This window comes from Equus przewalskii, chromosome 29 (assembly GCF_037783145.1).
Source record: "Equus przewalskii isolate Varuska chromosome 29, EquPr2, whole genome shotgun sequence".
NCBI lineage: Eukaryota > Metazoa > Chordata > Mammalia > Perissodactyla > Equidae > Equus > Equus przewalskii.
The window spans coordinates 31,080,078-31,098,958 of NC_091859.1; the positions used below are offsets into that span (position 1 = coordinate 31,080,078).

Consider the following 18,881-nt stretch of genomic DNA (forward strand, 5'->3'; position numbering starts at 1 on the left):
GAGGTCCACCGATGGGTTTCACCGGCTCTGAGCTCTCATCTGGGCGCAGGTGTGCTGTCTAGCCCTGGGCAAGGCTCTTTCCTTCCCTGAGATTGTCTCTCCCCAGAGGAGAGGGGATAGAGGGGAATGAAGTCAGAACCCAGAAGTATGTACTATGCATAAGTAGTGTGCATAATAATTCCAATATCCTATACAATGATTATATGTTATAAAACGCAATCCCTAATAAGATGAGGAGCATGCAGACATGGACACCCGTGTTAAAGGAATTGAATCATGACCTTTAATTTCAACTTCTGCAAGTCTTTGGGGAAAAAAACCAACACTGGCTCTATTCATTGAAAGTTAGTCTCTTGGTCTCATAATTGGGTAATTTCCTGGGGAAAGGCCAACTTCCAAATAAAAACACGCCTTCTCTTTTGGTTGTTTTCTGCCCCGCCTTCCTCTCCGCGCCCCTCCCCTCCCTGCTTCCAGGTGTCCCCTGGACCCTGCACACGTGGCTGGAGTCCTTGCGGATCGCCTTCCAGCAACACCGCAGGCCCCTCATCCAGTGCCTGTTAAAGGAGTTTAAGACCATCCAGGAGGAGGAGTACACGGAGGAGCTCGTCACCCAAGGCCTGCCCCTGATGTTTGAGATCTTGAAAGCCAGCAAGGTACCAGAGGTTTAACGCTGTTGGGGTGGTCAGCAGAGAACAAGGCCGGGGGTTCATGATCTCCATTAGTCCCTTAGCCTTTGGTGGGATTCCTGTAGGCACGGCCGCTGGTGGCGAATGGACCCCAGCTGGCTAAAGCTACTGGTGAGTCATCTCTGGGCAGCTGCTTGCTGAGCACCTTTATGCCCCCAGGTACTTGGATGCACAGGACAAAGTAGAAAAATCTCTGCTAACCCAGGGAGCGAGCACTAAAGCTGTGGAGATAACACCAACACGAGCGCCCCAAGGGCCTCTGAGGTGGTTTATGAAACAGTGTTCACTTGGGTGGCAGAGGGTCTGAGGGGTGTGAGACGGTCAGGGAGGGGCTGAGGCTGGAGCAGGCCTGCGTGGACAGACAGCAATCCAGAGAGGGGAGATGGGTGCAGCACCCTTGATCAATGGGGTGCAGACCCTGCCAAGGTTTCTGGAAAGCCAGGCCATGGGAGAGGCTTTTCAGGGCCAGAGGACTGGCTGCGCCTCCGCTGACCCCTGGAGCTTCCCCTGCTTCTCGGGCCTTCTGGTTCCCGCTGCCATCTCCATTCCCAGCAACAGGGAAGTGCCGCAGCCCCTTCAAACATCAGTGCAGCCCTTGGGCTATTGTGAGACGGATTCTTAAACATCTCTTTGGGGTCATTTGTTAGGGGATACCATATTAGACATCCAGTCCCTGCCGGCGGGCCGTGTGGCATTGTGTGTGCTGGTGGAGAACTTGGAGAAGGGGCAGCGTGGCGTGCCCATCCCCAACCAGCCATGGAGGTGGAGAGCCCAGGCAGGGGTGGCCGTGACAGATGCCCCATCACTGTGGCCACGGGAAGCACCAGAGGACCAGTCTGCTGAGAGGCTCTGAGGAGTTTGTGCGCCCACCACCACATGCCCCATGGGCTTCTCCGTGGGCTCCGAGGGACAGGACAGCGTCGTGGTGGAGAGCGTGGACTCTGGAGCCAAAGGCAGGGTTCAAACCTGGCTCTGCCACTTCCTAGCCTTAGGACCCCCGTCGATTGACTTCACTTCCTTCTGCCTCAGTTTCCCCATCTGAAATGGGGACAATAGTTGTATTAACCTCTTAGGCTGGTTGTGAAGATAAAATGAGTCAGTGCCCTTCAAATTGTGCCTGCCACTTAGTGCTTGATAAGTGTTCTCTGTCATAAAGATGGCATCCCCAGGGGACATGGCACCTCCAGTATTTCCCCAAGGGTGTTCTGTGAAACCATCCCCTCAGCAGCGATGATATAAAAATATTTAACACGCCAGTGCAGCCCAGGCACCAACCAGCCGTGAATACCGACCTGTGAACAGGCCGAATGTCCCCTCCTCTCCTCGGGGTCATGCTGGGTCACCGCAATTTCTTGAATAGCCTAATTCACAAAGGCAATAAAATGTTTCCCAAACTCAATTGACCTTGGAACCTTTTTATAGTAAACCGTCTCAAGACACAAATGAAGATTTTTTTTAAACTAAAATATATATTTTGTTTACTATATGCCTGGAACTATTCTAAGCACATTATAAGGATTAACTCAATCTCACAAGCAACCTTTGAAAGAGGATCTATTCTTATCTCCATTTAACACATGGGGAAGTCAAGGCACAGAGAGGATAACTAATTTGCCCAAGGTCACACAGCTGGTAAATGGCAGAACTAGGATTGAACCCAGGCTGTCTGGCTCCAGCACCAACCTTTTACGCCTTTGCTCCAGCACAGGCTTTGTAGAACTCTGGGGTCCCTCTGAGACAATGGGACCTGTGAAGTCTCAGGGGAAATAGGCCTCTGCACCAAAAGGGTAGTGTGGGTTCTCCTGCCAGGCTGGGCCGATGGGCTGCCCTCCAAGAGTGAAGAGGGGAGCATGGAGCTGCCTTCTCGGGACAGCTGGGGTGGCCCCACAGTAAGGCAGCTGCAACTTGGTGCATCTGCTTTCTGAGCCTCAGGGCACCTGGCCTGGGGTCCAGAGCGAGTCCCATTAGATATTCTCATTAGCACCCGTCCTTAGCGCAGGGTCTCAGGGCCCCTGCGCCTGGATGCGTGTTGATGGCAAGCTCCACCGAGACCCCAAATGGGAGCAGGTGTGCCGGCCCTTGGGCAAAGAGCCTCGGGGATTCCACAACAAGCAAAACCTGCTGGAAGCGGTTCAGAACCCAACTCGCCCCACCCCTCAGCCCTCACCCCCCCCAACTTGAAAATAAATAAATAAATAAGGCGTTCACCTGAAATTACCCAGGAAACCACATCAGTGAAAAACATTCCTAGTTCTGTTCCCAGGGTCTGCTGTGCTAACTCGTTGTTGGTTTTTTGGTGTTTTTTTTTCTCCCTTTCTTCAGACTATAATGGAAATTCCAGGAATTACTGAGGCATCTTGGGTATTAGGTGAACCTAATCTATGGATTTTTAAAGTAAACTTTGCTTTGAAGTATGATGTCCATACAGAAAAGTGCCCAGAGTGTAACTCCAGAGCCTAATGAATTCTCACAAGGCAAACCTACCTGTGCCGTCAGCGCCCAGACCAGGAAATAGAGCATGACCGGCACCCCAGCAGGCCCCTTGTGCCCCACTCAGCCACTGCCCCCTCAAAAGGCAGCCAGCAGCTCTGACAGCCGCAGCTGGGGCCGGGAAGAAGGGGGTGTGGACTAGAGCCGGCTCCCTCTCAGCTGTACTGAGGATCGAGGGCGGGGAGCCAGGGATGCTGGGGCAGGGAGAGGTCCTTGTCAGGAGGAGGCAGTCTGGGAAAGATGGCGCATGCAGGAGTTGGGTTTGCTCTGACAGGGGTGGCAGCCCCTGCTGGTGAAGTGTGGTATTACACATCATGTACACTGACCGCAGTGGGAGAGACAAAGGTGATAAATTTCCCCTCTGAAGTCGAGCATTCTCCAAGCATGAGTGATATTCCCGTGGTCAAAAGAAGACTGGAGAGAGATGGTGGCAGAGAAATTCAGAGAGTTGAGAAAGTGCTGCAAAGCTCTGCCCTCAGAATGTGCCCTGTTGGAGGATAGCCGTAGTCGTAGTCCTATTGGAGGGTAAAGTGCCCCATGGGCGCATAGCCGTGGCCACACCTCACGCAGCTATCCGGCCTTGTTCCTTCTCCCTCCACTAAAGGATTCCTGTTCTGATCGCGTCTGCTGTTCTATGTGAACCAATATCTGGTTTTCTCAGAGTAATGGATAAGAATGCAGAGCTCCTGTAAATAATTTCACTTTTTGGTCAGCTCACAGAAATGCAGCTGCCCTGCAAAGTGCCCTTCTCCTCTCCTCGATCTGTGAACATTCACACCTTACTTGAAATCTGGTTGCAGGTTTTTTGTGTTTTTTTTGCTCCCACTTCTAAGCTTTAACTTCAAAGGAATTCTGTCTCTAGATTTCCCCAGGAGCAAACAGTATAGTTATTTTTTTAAATACGTTTAAAAAATGGCCCATTTCTCCCACACGTAATTCCCCTGGGCGTTTACTCATTTGGTAGCCATGGATGCTTGCTGTAGTGCAGTGGTGATGGAACAGGAGTGTTCTTTATCTTCCTGGAGCTTACTGTGTCCAGGGGAGGGGCAGACAGACAGTCGCCAAGGAAATAAATGAGCACAAGAGAGAACGTGATAAAGGCTGTGAAAAAAAAATGAAATTGGACGATGATATAGTCTCCGGGGGTGGGACAGGCAAGGTCTGATGTAGACAGGATGGTCAGCAAGGTCTCCCTGAGAAGGTAGCATGTGAACGACCCCCTCAGTGAGCAAACGCTTCCAGCCACGCAGAGGTCTGGGGCCAGAGCCTTGCAAGTGAAGAAACTGCAGCTGCTGAGGCTTTTAGTGGGAACTGGTTGGTGTGTTGGGGTTACAGGAAGGACAGTGTGACAGAAGCCGTGGGACAAAGGAAAAAGTGGAGGAGAGAAAAATCAGCTTGCATAGGGCCCTTCTCGCTGGTGAAAAGTTTGATGTCTCTCCATGTGCGGTGAATGGAACACACTGGAGGTTTCAAACAGGGACGAGACTGATCTGTGGTTTTTTTTCTTGTGGTTTGTGCACTTTTTTAGTTTTTTAAACTTTTTATTTTGAGATAGTTGTAGATTAACGTGCAATTGTGGTAAAAAAAAAAATAGAGATACTATGTACTCTTTAGTCAGTTTCTACCATTGGAAATATCTTGCAAAACTACGGTAAAATATCACAACTGAGGGGCCAGCCCAGTGGCATAGTGGTTAAGTTCGTGCACTCTGCTTCGGCTGCCCGGGGTTCACAGGTTCGGATCCCAGGCACAGACCTACACACCGCTTGTCAAGCCATGCTGTGGTAGCATCCCACATAAAATAGAGGAAGATTGGCACAGGTGTTAGCTCAGGGCCAATCTTCCTCACAAAAAATAATATATATATATATCACAACCGAGATTATTGATGTGATACAGACAACATGCAGAAAATTTCCATCACCACAAGACTCCCTCATGTTGCCCTTTTCTGGCCACACCCCTTCTGCCCACACCCTCTCCTTACCCACTGGAAACCGCTAATCTGCTCTCCATTTCTCTAATTTGACATTTCAAGAATGTGATTGAAGTGGAACCCTACAGATGTAACTTTTTTAGGACTGGATTTTCTCACTCTGCATAACTCTCTGAAGACCCCTCCAGGTTGTTGCCTGTATCCGCAGTTCATTTCTTTTCATTGCTTAGTCGTACTCTAGGGAATGACTGTATCACAGTTTGTTTACACCCATCAAAGGACATCAGAGTTGTTTCCAGTTTTGAGCAATTACAAATAAGTGCAGTTACAAACATTCCTGCACAGGTTTTTAATGTGAATATAAGGCTTCGTTTCTCTGGGATAATTGTTCAGGGGTGCAGTTGCTGGTTTGTGTGGTAGTTGCATGATTAGTTTTTAAAGAAACTGCTAAACTGTTTTCGAGGGTGGCTGCACCATTTTACATTCCCAGCGGCAAAGTATGAGAGGTCCCATTTCTCCGCATCTTCACTGTTTGGTGTTACCACTAGTTTTTATTGTAGCCCTTCTGATAGGTGTGTAAGTGATATCTCGTCGTGGTTTTAATTTGCATTTCCCTAAACGGCTAATGATGTTGAACATCTTTTCATCTGCTTATTTGCCATCTGTGTATCCTCTTCAGTGAAATGTCTCTTTGTATTTTTTGCCCGTGTCCTAATTAAATTGTTTGCTTTTTTACTGTTGAATTTTGAGAGTTCTTTCTATGTTCTGGAGACTAGTCTTTTGTCAGATATGTGGTTTGCAAATATTTCCTCTCACTTTGTAACTTGTCTTTTTATCCTCTTAACAGGGTCTTTCACAGAGCAAAAGCTTTTAATTGCAGGAAGTCTAATGTACCAATTTTTCCTTTTATGGAGATTATGTTTTTGGAGTCAAGGATGAGAAGTCTGTGCCCAGCCCTAAATCATGAATATTTCCTCGTGCTTTTTTCCCTAGAAGTTTTCTAGTTTTATGTTTTACAGTGAAGTCTGTGATTCATTTTGCGTTAATTTTTGTATGAGGTATGGGGCTTCCATCGAGGTTCCTTTTTTTTGCTAACGGGTCGTCAACTGCTCCAGCACTGTTTATTAAAAGGCTGTCTCTCCCTCGTTGAATTGCTTTTGCACCTTTGTCAAAAGTCAGTGGGGCATATTTGTGTGGGTCTACTTCTGAGTTCATTTTGTTCCATTGATCTGTGTGTCTGTCCCTCCACCATTACCACATAGTCTTGATTACTGTAGCTATAAAATAAATCTTGAAATTGGATAGACTGATTCTTCCCATTTTATTCTTCTTTTACAAAATGATTTTATCTATGTTAGTTCTTTGTCTTTCTATATAAATTTTAGAACAAACTTGCTATATCAACCAAAAAATCTTGCTGAGATTTTGATAAGAATTGTGTTAAATCTTTATATCAATTCAGGGAGAATGGGCATCTTTACCATGTTAAGTCTCCCAGTTCATGCACCTGGTATGTCTCTTCATGTACTTAGATCTTCTTTGATTTCTTTCATTAATATTATGGAGTTTGCAGTGCAAAAGTCCTTGTTTTGTTAGATTTACACATAAGTGTTTCATATTTTTTGAGCAGTTGTAAATATTATATTTTTAATTTTTTGTCTATGTGCTCATTGTGGCATATAGAAATATAATTGATTTTCGTATGTTTGTCTTGTATCCTGCAACCATGCTGAACTCATTTATTAGTTCTAGGAGTTTTTTGTTTTGTTTTGTTTTGTTTTTGAGGAAGATTAGCCCTGAGCTAACATCAGCTGCCAATCCTCCTCTTTTTGCTGAGGAAGACTGGCCCTGAGCTAACATCCGTGCCCATCTTCCTCTACTTTATATGTGGGACGCCTGCCACAGCATGGCTTGATGAATAGTATGTAGGTCCACACCCGGGATCCGAACCTGCAAACCCCAGACTGCTGAAGCAGAACGTGTGCACTTTGCTGCACCACCAAGCTGGCCCCTAGTTCTAGGAGTTTTCTTGTAGATTTACTGGGATTTTTCTACTTAAACAATCAGGTTATCTGCCAATAAAGACAGTTTTATTTCTTCCTTTTCAATCTGGGCCTGGATTTCTTTGGGGGGAATTTTTTAAATTATGAATTCAGTTTCTTTAATACTTACAGAGCTTTCCAAATTATCTATTTAATATTGGGTGAGTTGGGGTACTTTGTGTTTTTCAGGGAATTGGTCCATTTCCTCTTCATTGTCAAATTTATGTGTGTAGAATTTTTCATCATGTTACTTTATTATGCTTCGGATGTCTGCAGAGTCTGTAATGATAGCGCCTGTTTCATTCCTGATTTTGTTAATTTGTCTTCTCTTCTTTCCCTTTTCAGTCTTCCTAGAGGTTTGTCAATTTTATTCATCTTTGCAAAGAGCCAATTCTCTGTTTCACTATTTTCTCTACTATTTTTCTATTCTAAATTTCATTGATTGCTGCTATTATATTTATCATTTGCTTGCTTTGGGTTTACTTTGCTTTTCTTTTTCCAGGTTCTTGAGATAGAATCTTAGATTATTGACTTGAAACTTTTCCTGTTTTTTTATGTATGCGTTTGATACTATACATATTCTTCTCGGCGCTGCTTTGGCTGTGTACCACAAATTTTGATAGGTTTTATTTTCATTTTCATTCAATTCAGTGTACTTTTTATTTCCCAGTGTAATTTTGTTTGCTTTTTGACTTAGGGATTATTTAGAAGTGTGTGGTTTAGTTTCTAAGTGTTTGGAGATTTTCCCGTTATCTTTCTGTTCTTGATTTCTAGTTTGATTCCATTGTGGTCAGAGAATATGTTCTGTATTATTTCAATCCTTTTAAGTTTTTGAGGTTGGTTTTGTGGGCCAGGATATGGTGTGTCTTGGTATCTATTCCATGGGCACTTGAAAAAGACTGTTTTCTGCTTTTGCTGAGTGGAGCGTTCTGTAAATGTCGATAAGATTCTGTTGGTTGACAGTGTTGTTGAGTTTTTCCATATCCTACAGATGTTCTAACTAGTTATTCTGTCAGTTGAGAGAGGGGTGTTAAAGTCTCCAGCTGTAACTGTGGATTCGTGTATTTCTCCGTTCAGTTCTATCAGTTTTCAATTCACATATTTTGCAGCTCTGTTGTTTGGTGCATGCACATTTAGGACTGCAATGTCTTCTTGGTGAATTAACCCTTTTATCATTATATAACACCCCTCTCTGCTTATGCTAGTTTTCTTTGCTCTGAAGTCTACTTTATCTAATATTAATATAGCCACTCTTTTCTTTTGATTGTTTGCATATTTTTCCATCCTTTTCTTTCAACTTGCCTATTTCATTTTATTTAAAGTGACTTTCTTGTAAATAGCATGTAGTTGGACTTTTTGTCCACTCTGCCAATCTCTGTCTTTTAATTGGTGTATTTAGACTGTTTACATTTTATTCAATTATTGATACTTCAGGGCTTAAGTCTGACATCTTATTTTTTGTTTCCTGTTTGATCTGAGTTGTTTCTCTCTTTTCTTTTTCCTGCCTTCCTGTGGACTACTTGAACATTTTTTAATATTCTATTTTTATTTTTCTACGCTATTTTGAATGTACCTCTTTGTCTAGTTTCTTAGGGGGTTACTCAAAGTATTACCTTATGTATACATAACATCCCAGTCTACTGGTATCATCATTTGACCAGTTCAAGTCAAGTATAGAAAGCTTACCTCCCTTTTTGTCCCTTTACCCTCCTTCATTTATGTCATAATTGTCTTTAAATATTTCGTCTACATACACTTAGAACCACATCAGACACTGTTGTAATTTTTGCATCAACCATCAAACATAATTAGGAAACTCAAGAGGAGAAGGGAAGCCTGTTATGTTTTCCCATATTTTTGCTCGTCGTGTTCGTTCTTTCTTCCTGATGTTCCACGGTTCCTTCTTTTATCCTTCCCTTTCTGTTTAGAGAACCTCCTTCAGCCATTCTTGTAGGGTAGGTCTTCGAGTGGCAAATCTCGTAGTTTTCCTTCAGCTGAGAATGTCTGATTTCCCTTTCATTCCTAAAGGATATTTTCACTGGTTATTACTTGCTTGATTTTTTTTAAATCAACTTACCTTCCCTTAATTGTATTTAGAAAGGAAACGTTATATTACGACCGTAAATAAAAAGTCCCCATCACTTGCCGTGAATAGACAGTACGTATCAAAATAAATGGGTGATGATTTAAACGCACTCGAAGTTCATTATGTGTTCAATTTCATCTTGTACACAACTCCATTGGGGTGAGTGACAGACTCCGGGCTACGCTGACCTCATGGAACCCCGCTGGGGGTGAGCAGCCCTCCCCCCTCTTTTCCAGGTCTGCTCCAGGTGAGAGAGGCTCCACAAGGGAGGAGACCAGTTGGAGGGACAAATCGCTGTTGACGATGGATTGAGGCAGCAAAATCACTGCCAGTGTCCCCAGAAAGTAGCAGTAATTCCACATTCTCTTGATTCTAAGATGAAGCTATTTTCACCTTTTAGCATTTCTCAGTTTGAAATGGATGTGTATGTTTAACATGATGAGCTTTTTTTCTCTTCCTAAAAGCTGCCATTAATTTTATGACATTTTGGAATTTAGAAAAATAGAGATTAGTTTGAATTATGAGAAATTGCTGTTTTTTGGGTTAAAAATGGTCAAGTATTGGCACTTCCCTTTGGTTCAACCTAATGGTATAACGTGATGCATTATCTTTTTTAGCTCTCATAGCAGGTGTTCTTTATCCACTTTGGAAGAGAACACCAAAGCCCAGAGAAGCTGAGTAACTTTGCTAAGGTCACAGAGCTGGTGAGTGAGGACCAGGACTGGGACATACCTCCATCTGGCCCCATTGTCCATGTTTTTATCACTACATAGAACCTCAGCCTGAGTGCCCTATAAAGGACCTTTGGGGTTAATCATAGTGTTCCTTTCAGAAGAGAAGAAGGTGTTTCAGTATCTTTGTAGGAGAGGAGTGAGAGATCAGAGGCAGAGAGGTGAGATGTCAGCCCCAAAATCCACAGGAGTCCATCTTAGGAGGGTCTCCTGGTAAGAGTGGCATTAAGAACTTCACTTCATTCCTCTTTAGTTCTGTGTGGCCACACAGTTTTGAGTCCCGAGGACCTGAGGGCACCCCATGTGCACACCCAGCATTTCTGACAAGACACCAGAACAGCAGGTTCACCCAGCGGCATGCCAATAGCAACTGCTAACCAGGCGCTGTGTGCTCAGGCCTGGCCAGACGCCCACCTGGCCGCCCCACACCCCCCTCCTCAGGCTTGCCCTGGCCTCCAAGGTCAGAGCCTGCATGTAAAGACTGGCCTGCTGCCCCTGAGTTTGGAGTCTTGTCACACCTTGGACCTAAAAGCACTGTGCTTGAATGTGCCACTCAGAGGAGAGTATCAGCATCTGCTCCAGCACAACCACCCCACCCACCCCCGCCTCCAAAACAGAGACAGCCTGCATTGGGCTAATTCTGCTCTGCTGTCTTCAGGTTTGGTCCAGAGCTAAGCAATCTCATAGAATAACCCAATTCACTGCCCCAAACTGACCATTTAACCCAATGGGTCTCACCCGACTGTCGCTGTCAACTGATACTAATTACAGCCACCCCGCCTCCCTTGAAGGAGCCCTCCTGGAGTCCTGATTCGTTCTGGGTGCTGGGTAACCAGAGTGAATTATGCCCACAACCCCATCGCCTAGAGGAAGCACACAGGGCAGTGCGCCGAGCAGACACCTGGACAAACAGATGAATTGAGAGACGCACTGGGGAGTTTCTCTTAGGGCTCTAGTCTCTGAAAGAGCAGTGGCCGGAAAGGCTTGGAAAAGGCAGCATCTTTGAAGCTGACGTTGGGCGCATCATAGTGCAGGCACCCAGGGCCTAGCCAGTGCCTGGCCCTTCATAGATGCTCAGTAAATAGTTGAGGAAAGAATTAGTGAATGCGTAGCTTAGGGTGTGGGGAAAGGTTCATATTCATGGAACCTTTGGGGGATGAGTGAATAAAGCCCCGATGACTGTGGATGGCCACTTTAACCTTTGACCCTTTCTCTTTCCTCTTCTCACCTGAACGTCTAGTGCTTTCCTCATAATGATCCTATTCCCTCATTGGGCAGGTCTTTAATAATAGACTTTATTTTTTAGAAAAGTTTTAGATTTACAGAAAAATTGATAAGATAGCACAGAGTTCCCATATAACCCCTCCCCCACTTTCCCTCATTATTAACATCTTACATTAGCATGGTACATTTGTTATAATTAATGAACCAACATTGATACATTGTTATTAACTAAGTCCCATACTTTAGTCCTATTCACTTAGTTCTTATTTAGTGTCTTTTTCTGCTCCCGGATCCCATCCAGGACACCACATTGCATTTAGTGGCCGTGCCTCCTTGGGCTGCACTTGGCTGAGACGGTTTCTCAGACTTTCCTTGTTTTAGATGACCTTGACAATTTTGAGGAGTCCTGGGCAGGTAATTTATAGGATGCTGTCTAGTGGAACGTGTGACGTTTTTCTCATGATTAGCCTGGGATTACGGTTTTCAGGGAGGAGGACCACAGAGGTCAAGTGCCATTCTCATCACATCAAGGGGACGTGCTATCACTGTTGATGATGACCTTGATCACCTGGCTAAGGTCATACTTGTCAAGTTTCTCCACCACAAACTTACTCTTTCCTCACCTTTCCAGACTCTCCTTTTTGGAATCAGGTCACTCTGTGCAGCCCTCACTTAGAAGTGGGTGGTTGTGCACCTCCAGATAATGTTTGAGTATTTGAGCGTTGTCCGTTTGGAACAGGCGTGGCCAGCCCTTATCTTTACTTACTCGGGTGACATAGCACACACTGAAGTTAGGCAGTGAGGTCGAGGTTGAGCTGTGAGTCCTGGAGGGGAGAGGTCTCGCCCTGCCTGCTTCTGTCGCCCGGGATACAGCTCCTTTCACAGTCTGGGACGCCTCTTGGATGGTTAATAAGTACCTATTGAATTGACTTGAAAAGCCACCGCCACCAAAAACACAAACCCCACGGAAGAGTCCACTGGCAGCTCACGTCCCTCTTACGGGCCACCAAGTCCAGGAAATGGATTTTCATTCATTCACCCTGAGTTGATTAGACAGGGCTGGCTCACCAGCAAGGCTCACAAGACAAATCCTGGTGCATAGGAATGAGACCAGCACCATTCATCATACAGTCTGTATAGAGCATTTAGCAGGTCACAGGCTTCATCTTTTTCATGACCAGCAAGTATTCATTGAGTGTCCACGGTGTGTCTGGTAGTCTGAGGCCACAGGGATGATGAAATGTGGTCACCTGAGGCAAACTCTAGACAAGGTGTATTAGTGTTCTATTGCTGCAGTAACCAATCACACAACTTACAGGCTGAAGACAATACCCGTCTATTATCTCATGATTTCCGTGGGTCGGAAGTCAGGGCACAGCGTCTCGGCTGGGCTCTTCGCTTAGGGTCTCACAGGGCCAAAAGCAAGGTGTCAGCTGGGCTGTGTTCCCATCTGGAGGCTTTGGGGAAGAATGCACTTGCAAGCTCATTCAGGTTTGGGTAGAATTCATTTCCTTGTGGTTGTAGGACTGAGGTCTCATTTCCTTGCTGCCTGTCAGCTGGGGGTCCCATCTTGCTCCTGGTGTTGTTGCCTACTTTCCCTCTCAAGCTCGCCATGTGGCCCCCTCCGTCCCCAAGCCAGCAGCAGCTCATCTGATCCTTCTCAGGCTTCCAGTCCCTCTGACTTCCTCTTCTCCTTCATCGCTTCTGAATTCCTCATCTGCCTCTAAGTTTAAGGGCTCATGTGATTACATTGGGCCCTCTAAGATAATCCCCGTCTTTTAAGATCAACTAGTTAGTAACATTAATTATTCCTGCAAAGTCTTTTTTGCCCTGTAAGGTAATATATTCATGGGCGTGGCATCTCATGGTATTCACAGTCCCAGGGATTAGGGCATGCCATCTTCTAGGGGGCCATAATTCTGCCCACCACTCAGTGCTTCTCCAACACCAGTGTGCATGGGGATCTGCACCTGCAGAGCGTGTTCACGTGGATTCTGATTCAGTGGCCCTACGGTGAGAGTCTGCATTTCTCACAAGCTCCCAGGCGATATTGCTGCTGCTGCTGGTTGATGGAGCACATTTGATTGGCAAGGCTTTAGACCAGAAGAAACAAATTTACAGCCCCCAGCCCAGGTCAAACCCAAGACAGAATTTCAGTACATGAACCCTGTGGTTCTCAAACTTTAGGGAGCATCAGAATCACCAGAAAACTTGTTAAAATACAGATTACTGGGCCCCACCCCCAGCATTTCTGAGTCAGAACATCTGAGATGGGACCTGAGGATTTGCATTTCTAACAAGCCCCCAGGTGATGTGGTGCTACTGGTCCGAGGACCACACTTTGAGAACCACAGCATTAAGCCATGAGACAGGCAGTCACTTTGTGAGTGTTAAGTGAGAGGAGCATTTAACACCCTTTGGTTACAAGGCATCTTCTTTTAAAGCAGAGTCCCTTTTTCCATCCAATATGATTGTGTCTCCTTAGGCGCCTCTGCGGATCACTCAGAGGTGACATGGTGCCCTTTGGTGTCTCACCCACTTTAATAGAAGGTTTGGATGTTCCTCTCCTAGGTTGAGCTGTATCCTTCTGCTTTGGGAGCACAATGAAGTCGATTTCAGAATAGCTTGAACCACTGACATCATTAGTAGTCCCAAACCCATCTTTTAAAATCAAAAATAATATTTATTGTTTTTAATACAAAAGCAACACTTTCTTGTAGAAAATATAGATAAAAAGAAAAGAGAAAACATCATAATCCCACCCAAAAGTAGCTACTCTATTCTTCCAGACCTTTTTCTATACATATCTGTCCAAATATATATGTAGGGTTTTATTTCCAAAAATATATGGTACAAACTGTGTTGTAACCTACTTTTCTTAATATATTGTAAATGTCTTTCTGTCTAACCCCCCTTTTTGGCCCCTAGTTTCAACTCCCCTCCCCCAATAAAAAGCCTCCAAATGCTGTGATGCCTGGCTTCCCCTGGACACCTGCAGTAGAAGGGAGATTAATGAACAGCAGGGGGCCCCAGGGGGAAGGAGGCAATAAACGTAAAGAATGGGGGTCAACAGAAACAGGCTCCTTCATGCCTGAGCAATCAGGGGCAGCTGGAGTTTTGCATCGCAGAACTGTTTCCTTCGCGCTTTTTTGAGAAAATGATTCAGCTGAGCGCTCCTGAATCCGGAAATGCCCCAGGACCAGAATCCGATTCATAAGAAAGTTGAATGGGGAGCATTTGTGTCTTGGTGCTGGAGAGCACCATCCCAGGATCGAAAGGGCTTCCTGCTGCTAGTTTCAGGATAATTAGCTATAATCAGAATTTTGGAGTATTGATAAAGGTGTGTTTGGGATAAAAACTTAGTTTCCATTATGTGAGTTACAAAACCTGCTTCCCAATGGGTGGTAAATGATGAGGGCAAGAGAGAAGGATTCAATTACAAATTACGCCTTCACCAGTGACCCAGCTGGAAAGAGATGGTGGACTGACAGAGCGAGCCGGTCCAGGGCCTGCTAGGGCAAACTGCATGCATCATGTCCAGGGGACTTGCTCTTGGAAGCTGCGATCAGTTTGTGGGCTCCCCTTGCCTTGGGGGGGGCGTGTTCCTGTGCAAGAGTTTGGACAGGCTGCGCACTGGCCCCAGCAATGTGAGCTGTTCTTTCTTTTCCGCAGAACGAAGTGATCAGCCAGCAGCTGTGCGTCATCTTCACTCACTGCTACGGGCCCTACCCCATCCCCAAGCTCACGGAGATCAAACGGAAACAGACCTCGCGACTGGGTGAGTGTGCTTCACCGGGCCGACGGGCCCTGCGCAGTGTGGGCTGTGGCTTTGAGGACCAGGGGGAGGCGAATGTCATCAAAGAAGGAAGGGCGTATCCAACAGCAGCCAAGATAGATACAGGAGCCAGGCAGGTGAAGATCAGGATGTCACCTCTATTACGGGATAACTGGAGGATATACCCCAGGGATGTGGACAGAGAGATGCGCCAGGGCCTCGTTCCTCTGATGGAGCGTCTTTCTCCCGCAGTCACAGACAGTGATGGACTGTGGACTCCAGAAGGCCTCCCCAGCCCCAGCCCGTGCGCTCCCTGCAGGCAGGTCGAGGCCAAAAGAAGGCCACGCTCTGTGAGGCAGCCCTCCCCTAGAGACTCCCCTCTAAGAAGTCCCTCTTCCTCCCGGAGGAGGAGCAAGCAGGGGACAATGACAGGCCAGCAGTGTTCCTCTAATGGAAGTCCATGGGAGGGAACTAGGAGGAGAGGGGAACAAGTGTCCCCCCACAACACACACACACACACACACACACACACACATTCGAAGGGAACGTACCTGAGCCCGGGAGACGGGATGCTCTGAAATCCCATGAGAGTGGCAGTAACCACATTTTGTTCTCCTTGGACACTTGGTTGAGTTGGCCCCAGCCAAGCACTTGACTTACCCATCTCAAGTGATCCTCAGGCCACCCCAAGAGGCAGGCGCTGTGTGTCGTCCCATGTCACAGCTGCTGCAGCTTGGCAGATCAGCCTAGAAAAAAAGACAAAGAAATGCTAAACTGCCTTGAAGCCTGAAACATGAGCCTTCTCTTGCAAGGGCCTGTCAGCTTGCTGCCCGGGGAGTTATAAAATATTAAAGATAAAGGGTTCCTTTTCCAGTGAAGGTTTGGGGCTTTCCTCCTTCCTATTTCCTTTTTTGAAAAGATTGGGAAACGTTGGGGAGATGGAAGCATCAGAAAATTCTACTCTTTAGCAAAAACACTGCTTTTAAAACAGGTGATCTAGTTTAAATAAGTGGAAAGGCTGAATTCACGGAACTGTTTTATTTTTGTTCCTGTCGTGAATAAGTTGGTAATTTAAGTGACCCAGCTTTTTGCCAAAATGAAAAACTTAGCAGCCAAATCAAAGCTTATCTGTTTTTCTTTACACCCATTCATGTGGGCAAACCAGGATGTACCACAACCACAAGTATTTCTACCTTGTAGAAAATAGGTGTTAATTAAAATATCATCAGGGCAACAAATTATAAAGACCAACCAAATTAATAGACTTCAGAGGTTGGAGGTGACATTCCCAGGACATGGTAATAATCTCTGACATCTGGGTGCCTTACAAGGTACCCTTAGTAGAGCAAACATTTGCAAGGGCTGTTTCCTAAAATCTGCTTTCCTGTACCTCCCGGAGAAGAGGGAACATTTCCTCCATCTGAACTTGCCAAGATCTCTTTCCCTAGCAATTCAAAGGGCCTGGTTTTCAGGCCAAGCATTGGAATTCCAAGGGTTAGCACCAAGAGAAGGAAGGCAGGCCTGAGAGGCTCGAAGCTCATGGTATGAAAGAAGAAAGGCAGAAGATATAATGATTAATAAATGGAATGTGGAGCATGCAGTGTTTTCATCTTCAGTGCATCATTTCAAGCTAGGATAACTAAACGTTGCCAATAGTGGTTCTTTAGGGACCTGCTTTAAAGAAAAAATAAGAATAATCAGTGACAAGCGTCCCAAATAGGCATCTGTAGAGGGCCAGACAGGTCATATAAATGAGTGAAGTGTAAACAATAGGGAGTGGTGGGGACTGTGGCAAATTGGAGAGCACATGGCTTTTTTGTGATACTTGCCCTCCCAGTGAATTCTGGGAGAGAATGGTGAAAAGGTAGGAGATATTAGCAACTTGGGCAGCAAGCGTGGGGGCTGGTTGGAGGTGGACAGTGCAAATGGGAGAGAGGGAGCAGAGGGAGGCAGGGTGCTGAGAAGAGAGAGAAAGTCACACCAACAACGGTCTTTAAAGCAAGCTGAGAAGTGAGTTTTAGGCAACTCTGAGCCTTCCCTATAGTCTCTCTTCCCTTTACTTGGATAGTTTTAGAAGTGTTTTTTTAATAAAAAATTGTAAAGATAGTGGGATTACAGGTGACTTTGACTTTTTATGCTTTTTTGATATATTTTAAAAGAAAACCTTTTTTAAATATGAACTGGTGAGGGAGCTACACGTGCTGAGAGTAACAGGAGAGGAAGACCAGCAGGGCCACCGTCTGGGGCAGCGCAGGGGCTGAGGGGCCATCCCACCTTCAAGGGCCGAGTGAAGAGAATCAGCCGGGAAAGCAGATTCTGGGTCCAAGTGACAGCAGGGTCTGGGCAAATGGGGCCAGGCTGGGGGTCCAACAGCTGTGGGAGTGAGGGGTCACAGCCCCCAGGAATCCAGGGGGCTGGTGCCCACCATCAGTGGTTTAGGACAGCCTAAACTCAGCCTTAGGGAGCAGCTGGGGTCTCATTACAGGGTAGCCCTTTAACCCCTGGGAGGGCCCTGTCATCAGCAAGTGGGTCCCCAGGCTAAGAAGGGGCCTGATGTGCCCGACAGGCTCTTAGAACAAGACTCTGAAGCAAGGGTCTCAGCGTTCTTTCATTCATTCAAAAAAATATTAATTAAGCATCTACGATAATGGTCGTGTCTATTGAGGAGTAGTTTGTGTCAGCCGTTTTGCTAAGTGCTTTACAGGATTCATTTAATGCTCAGTACAGTTCTATGATGTACCATCCCCATTTTACAGAAGGGGCAACTGAGGCACAGAGAGGTTCAGTGACTTGCCTAAGGTCACACAGCTAAGATTTCTGGCCCCAGAGCCCACACTTTTACTATACTCTACCACCTTTCTGTGCTAGACACAGAGGAAAGGATGTGAAAAGGACAGATAAGGTCCTATCCTCCCAGAGCGTGCAGCCCCGAGGGAGAGGCAGACAAATAGACAGTGGATACACTGTAGCAGTGAGGCCTCAGCAAGGGCAGTACAAGCCCCATGAGAGCCCTGCTGGAGGATGCTCAGTCGGTCTGGAAAGGGCAGGGAATCAGGCTTATTGATGGAAGGTGTCTGCACTGAGGCTGGAAGAGCATGTAGGGGTGCACCAGGTTTGGAAGGGGTTGGAAGAGTGTTCTAGGTAGAAGGAACAGCATGTGCAAAGGCCCAGAGGTAAGAGACCCCATAGCACTGGTGGGGAACAGCCCCATATGGCTCAGGCACACATGCAGTTTGACAGAGGGTATGACTCGAGAGAGGCCGGAGAAGACAGCAGGAGCCCAACCTCAAGGGGCCTTGTTAAGAAGTTTGGACTCTATCCTGGGGACACCAGGGAACTATTGAAAGGTTTACAGCAGAGGAGGGGCGTGATCAGATCTGCCTTTAGGAAGGAAGACTCTGCGGTGAGGGGGACCATCGGATTGAGGGGGCTGCGAGTGGAAGCAGAGACCAGCAGAGGCTCTTGCAGGTCCCCAGACAAGAGAGGACGTGGTCCTAACCAGGGCAGTGGCAGAGGGGATGGAGAGAAGTGGGGGACTTGAGAAACACTTAGGAGGAGGAAAGGGTAGTGTCTGCGATGGACTAGGTCTGGTGAGCCCTGGAGAGGAAGGTGTCCTGTTGCCTTCAGATCCCTGGCTTGGGCACCTGGTGGGTGGTGGTGCTGTTCGCGGGAACAGAGGCACTAGGCAAGGAGCATTCTGCGGGAAGAATCTTTTCCACATGAGCTGGGAAGGCCGTGCATGCTCAGACTCAGGAACTTGGGTGCGGACACCCAGAGCGATCATCTTAAATTTAGAGACTCCAGTGAGCTAACACGGCGGGTGACCTCGTAGGAAGCCCCACCAAAGGTTGGAGCCATGTTGCCCTCTTACCTGGGTGGGGCCTGACTTAGGAACTGAACGGGGTGGAGCC

The 18,881-nt window shown here is 46.5% G+C and overlaps 1 protein-coding gene across 4 annotated transcripts in view; it reads left to right on the forward strand.

Annotated features, from left to right (window-relative positions):
- ABTB3 (ankyrin repeat and BTB domain containing 3) overlaps positions 1-18,881 on the forward strand; it is a 301,232-nt gene that overhangs the window by 261,969 nt on the left and 20,382 nt on the right. For all 4 annotated transcript variants that reach the window (XM_070600630.1, XM_070600632.1, XM_070600631.1 and 1 more), the window contains 2 exons: positions 475-653; positions 14,868-14,973. In XM_070600630.1, coding sequence (XP_070456731.1) covers positions 475-653; positions 14,868-14,973 — 285 coding nt within the window. The remainder of the gene's footprint in view (positions 1-474; positions 654-14,867; positions 14,974-18,881) is intronic.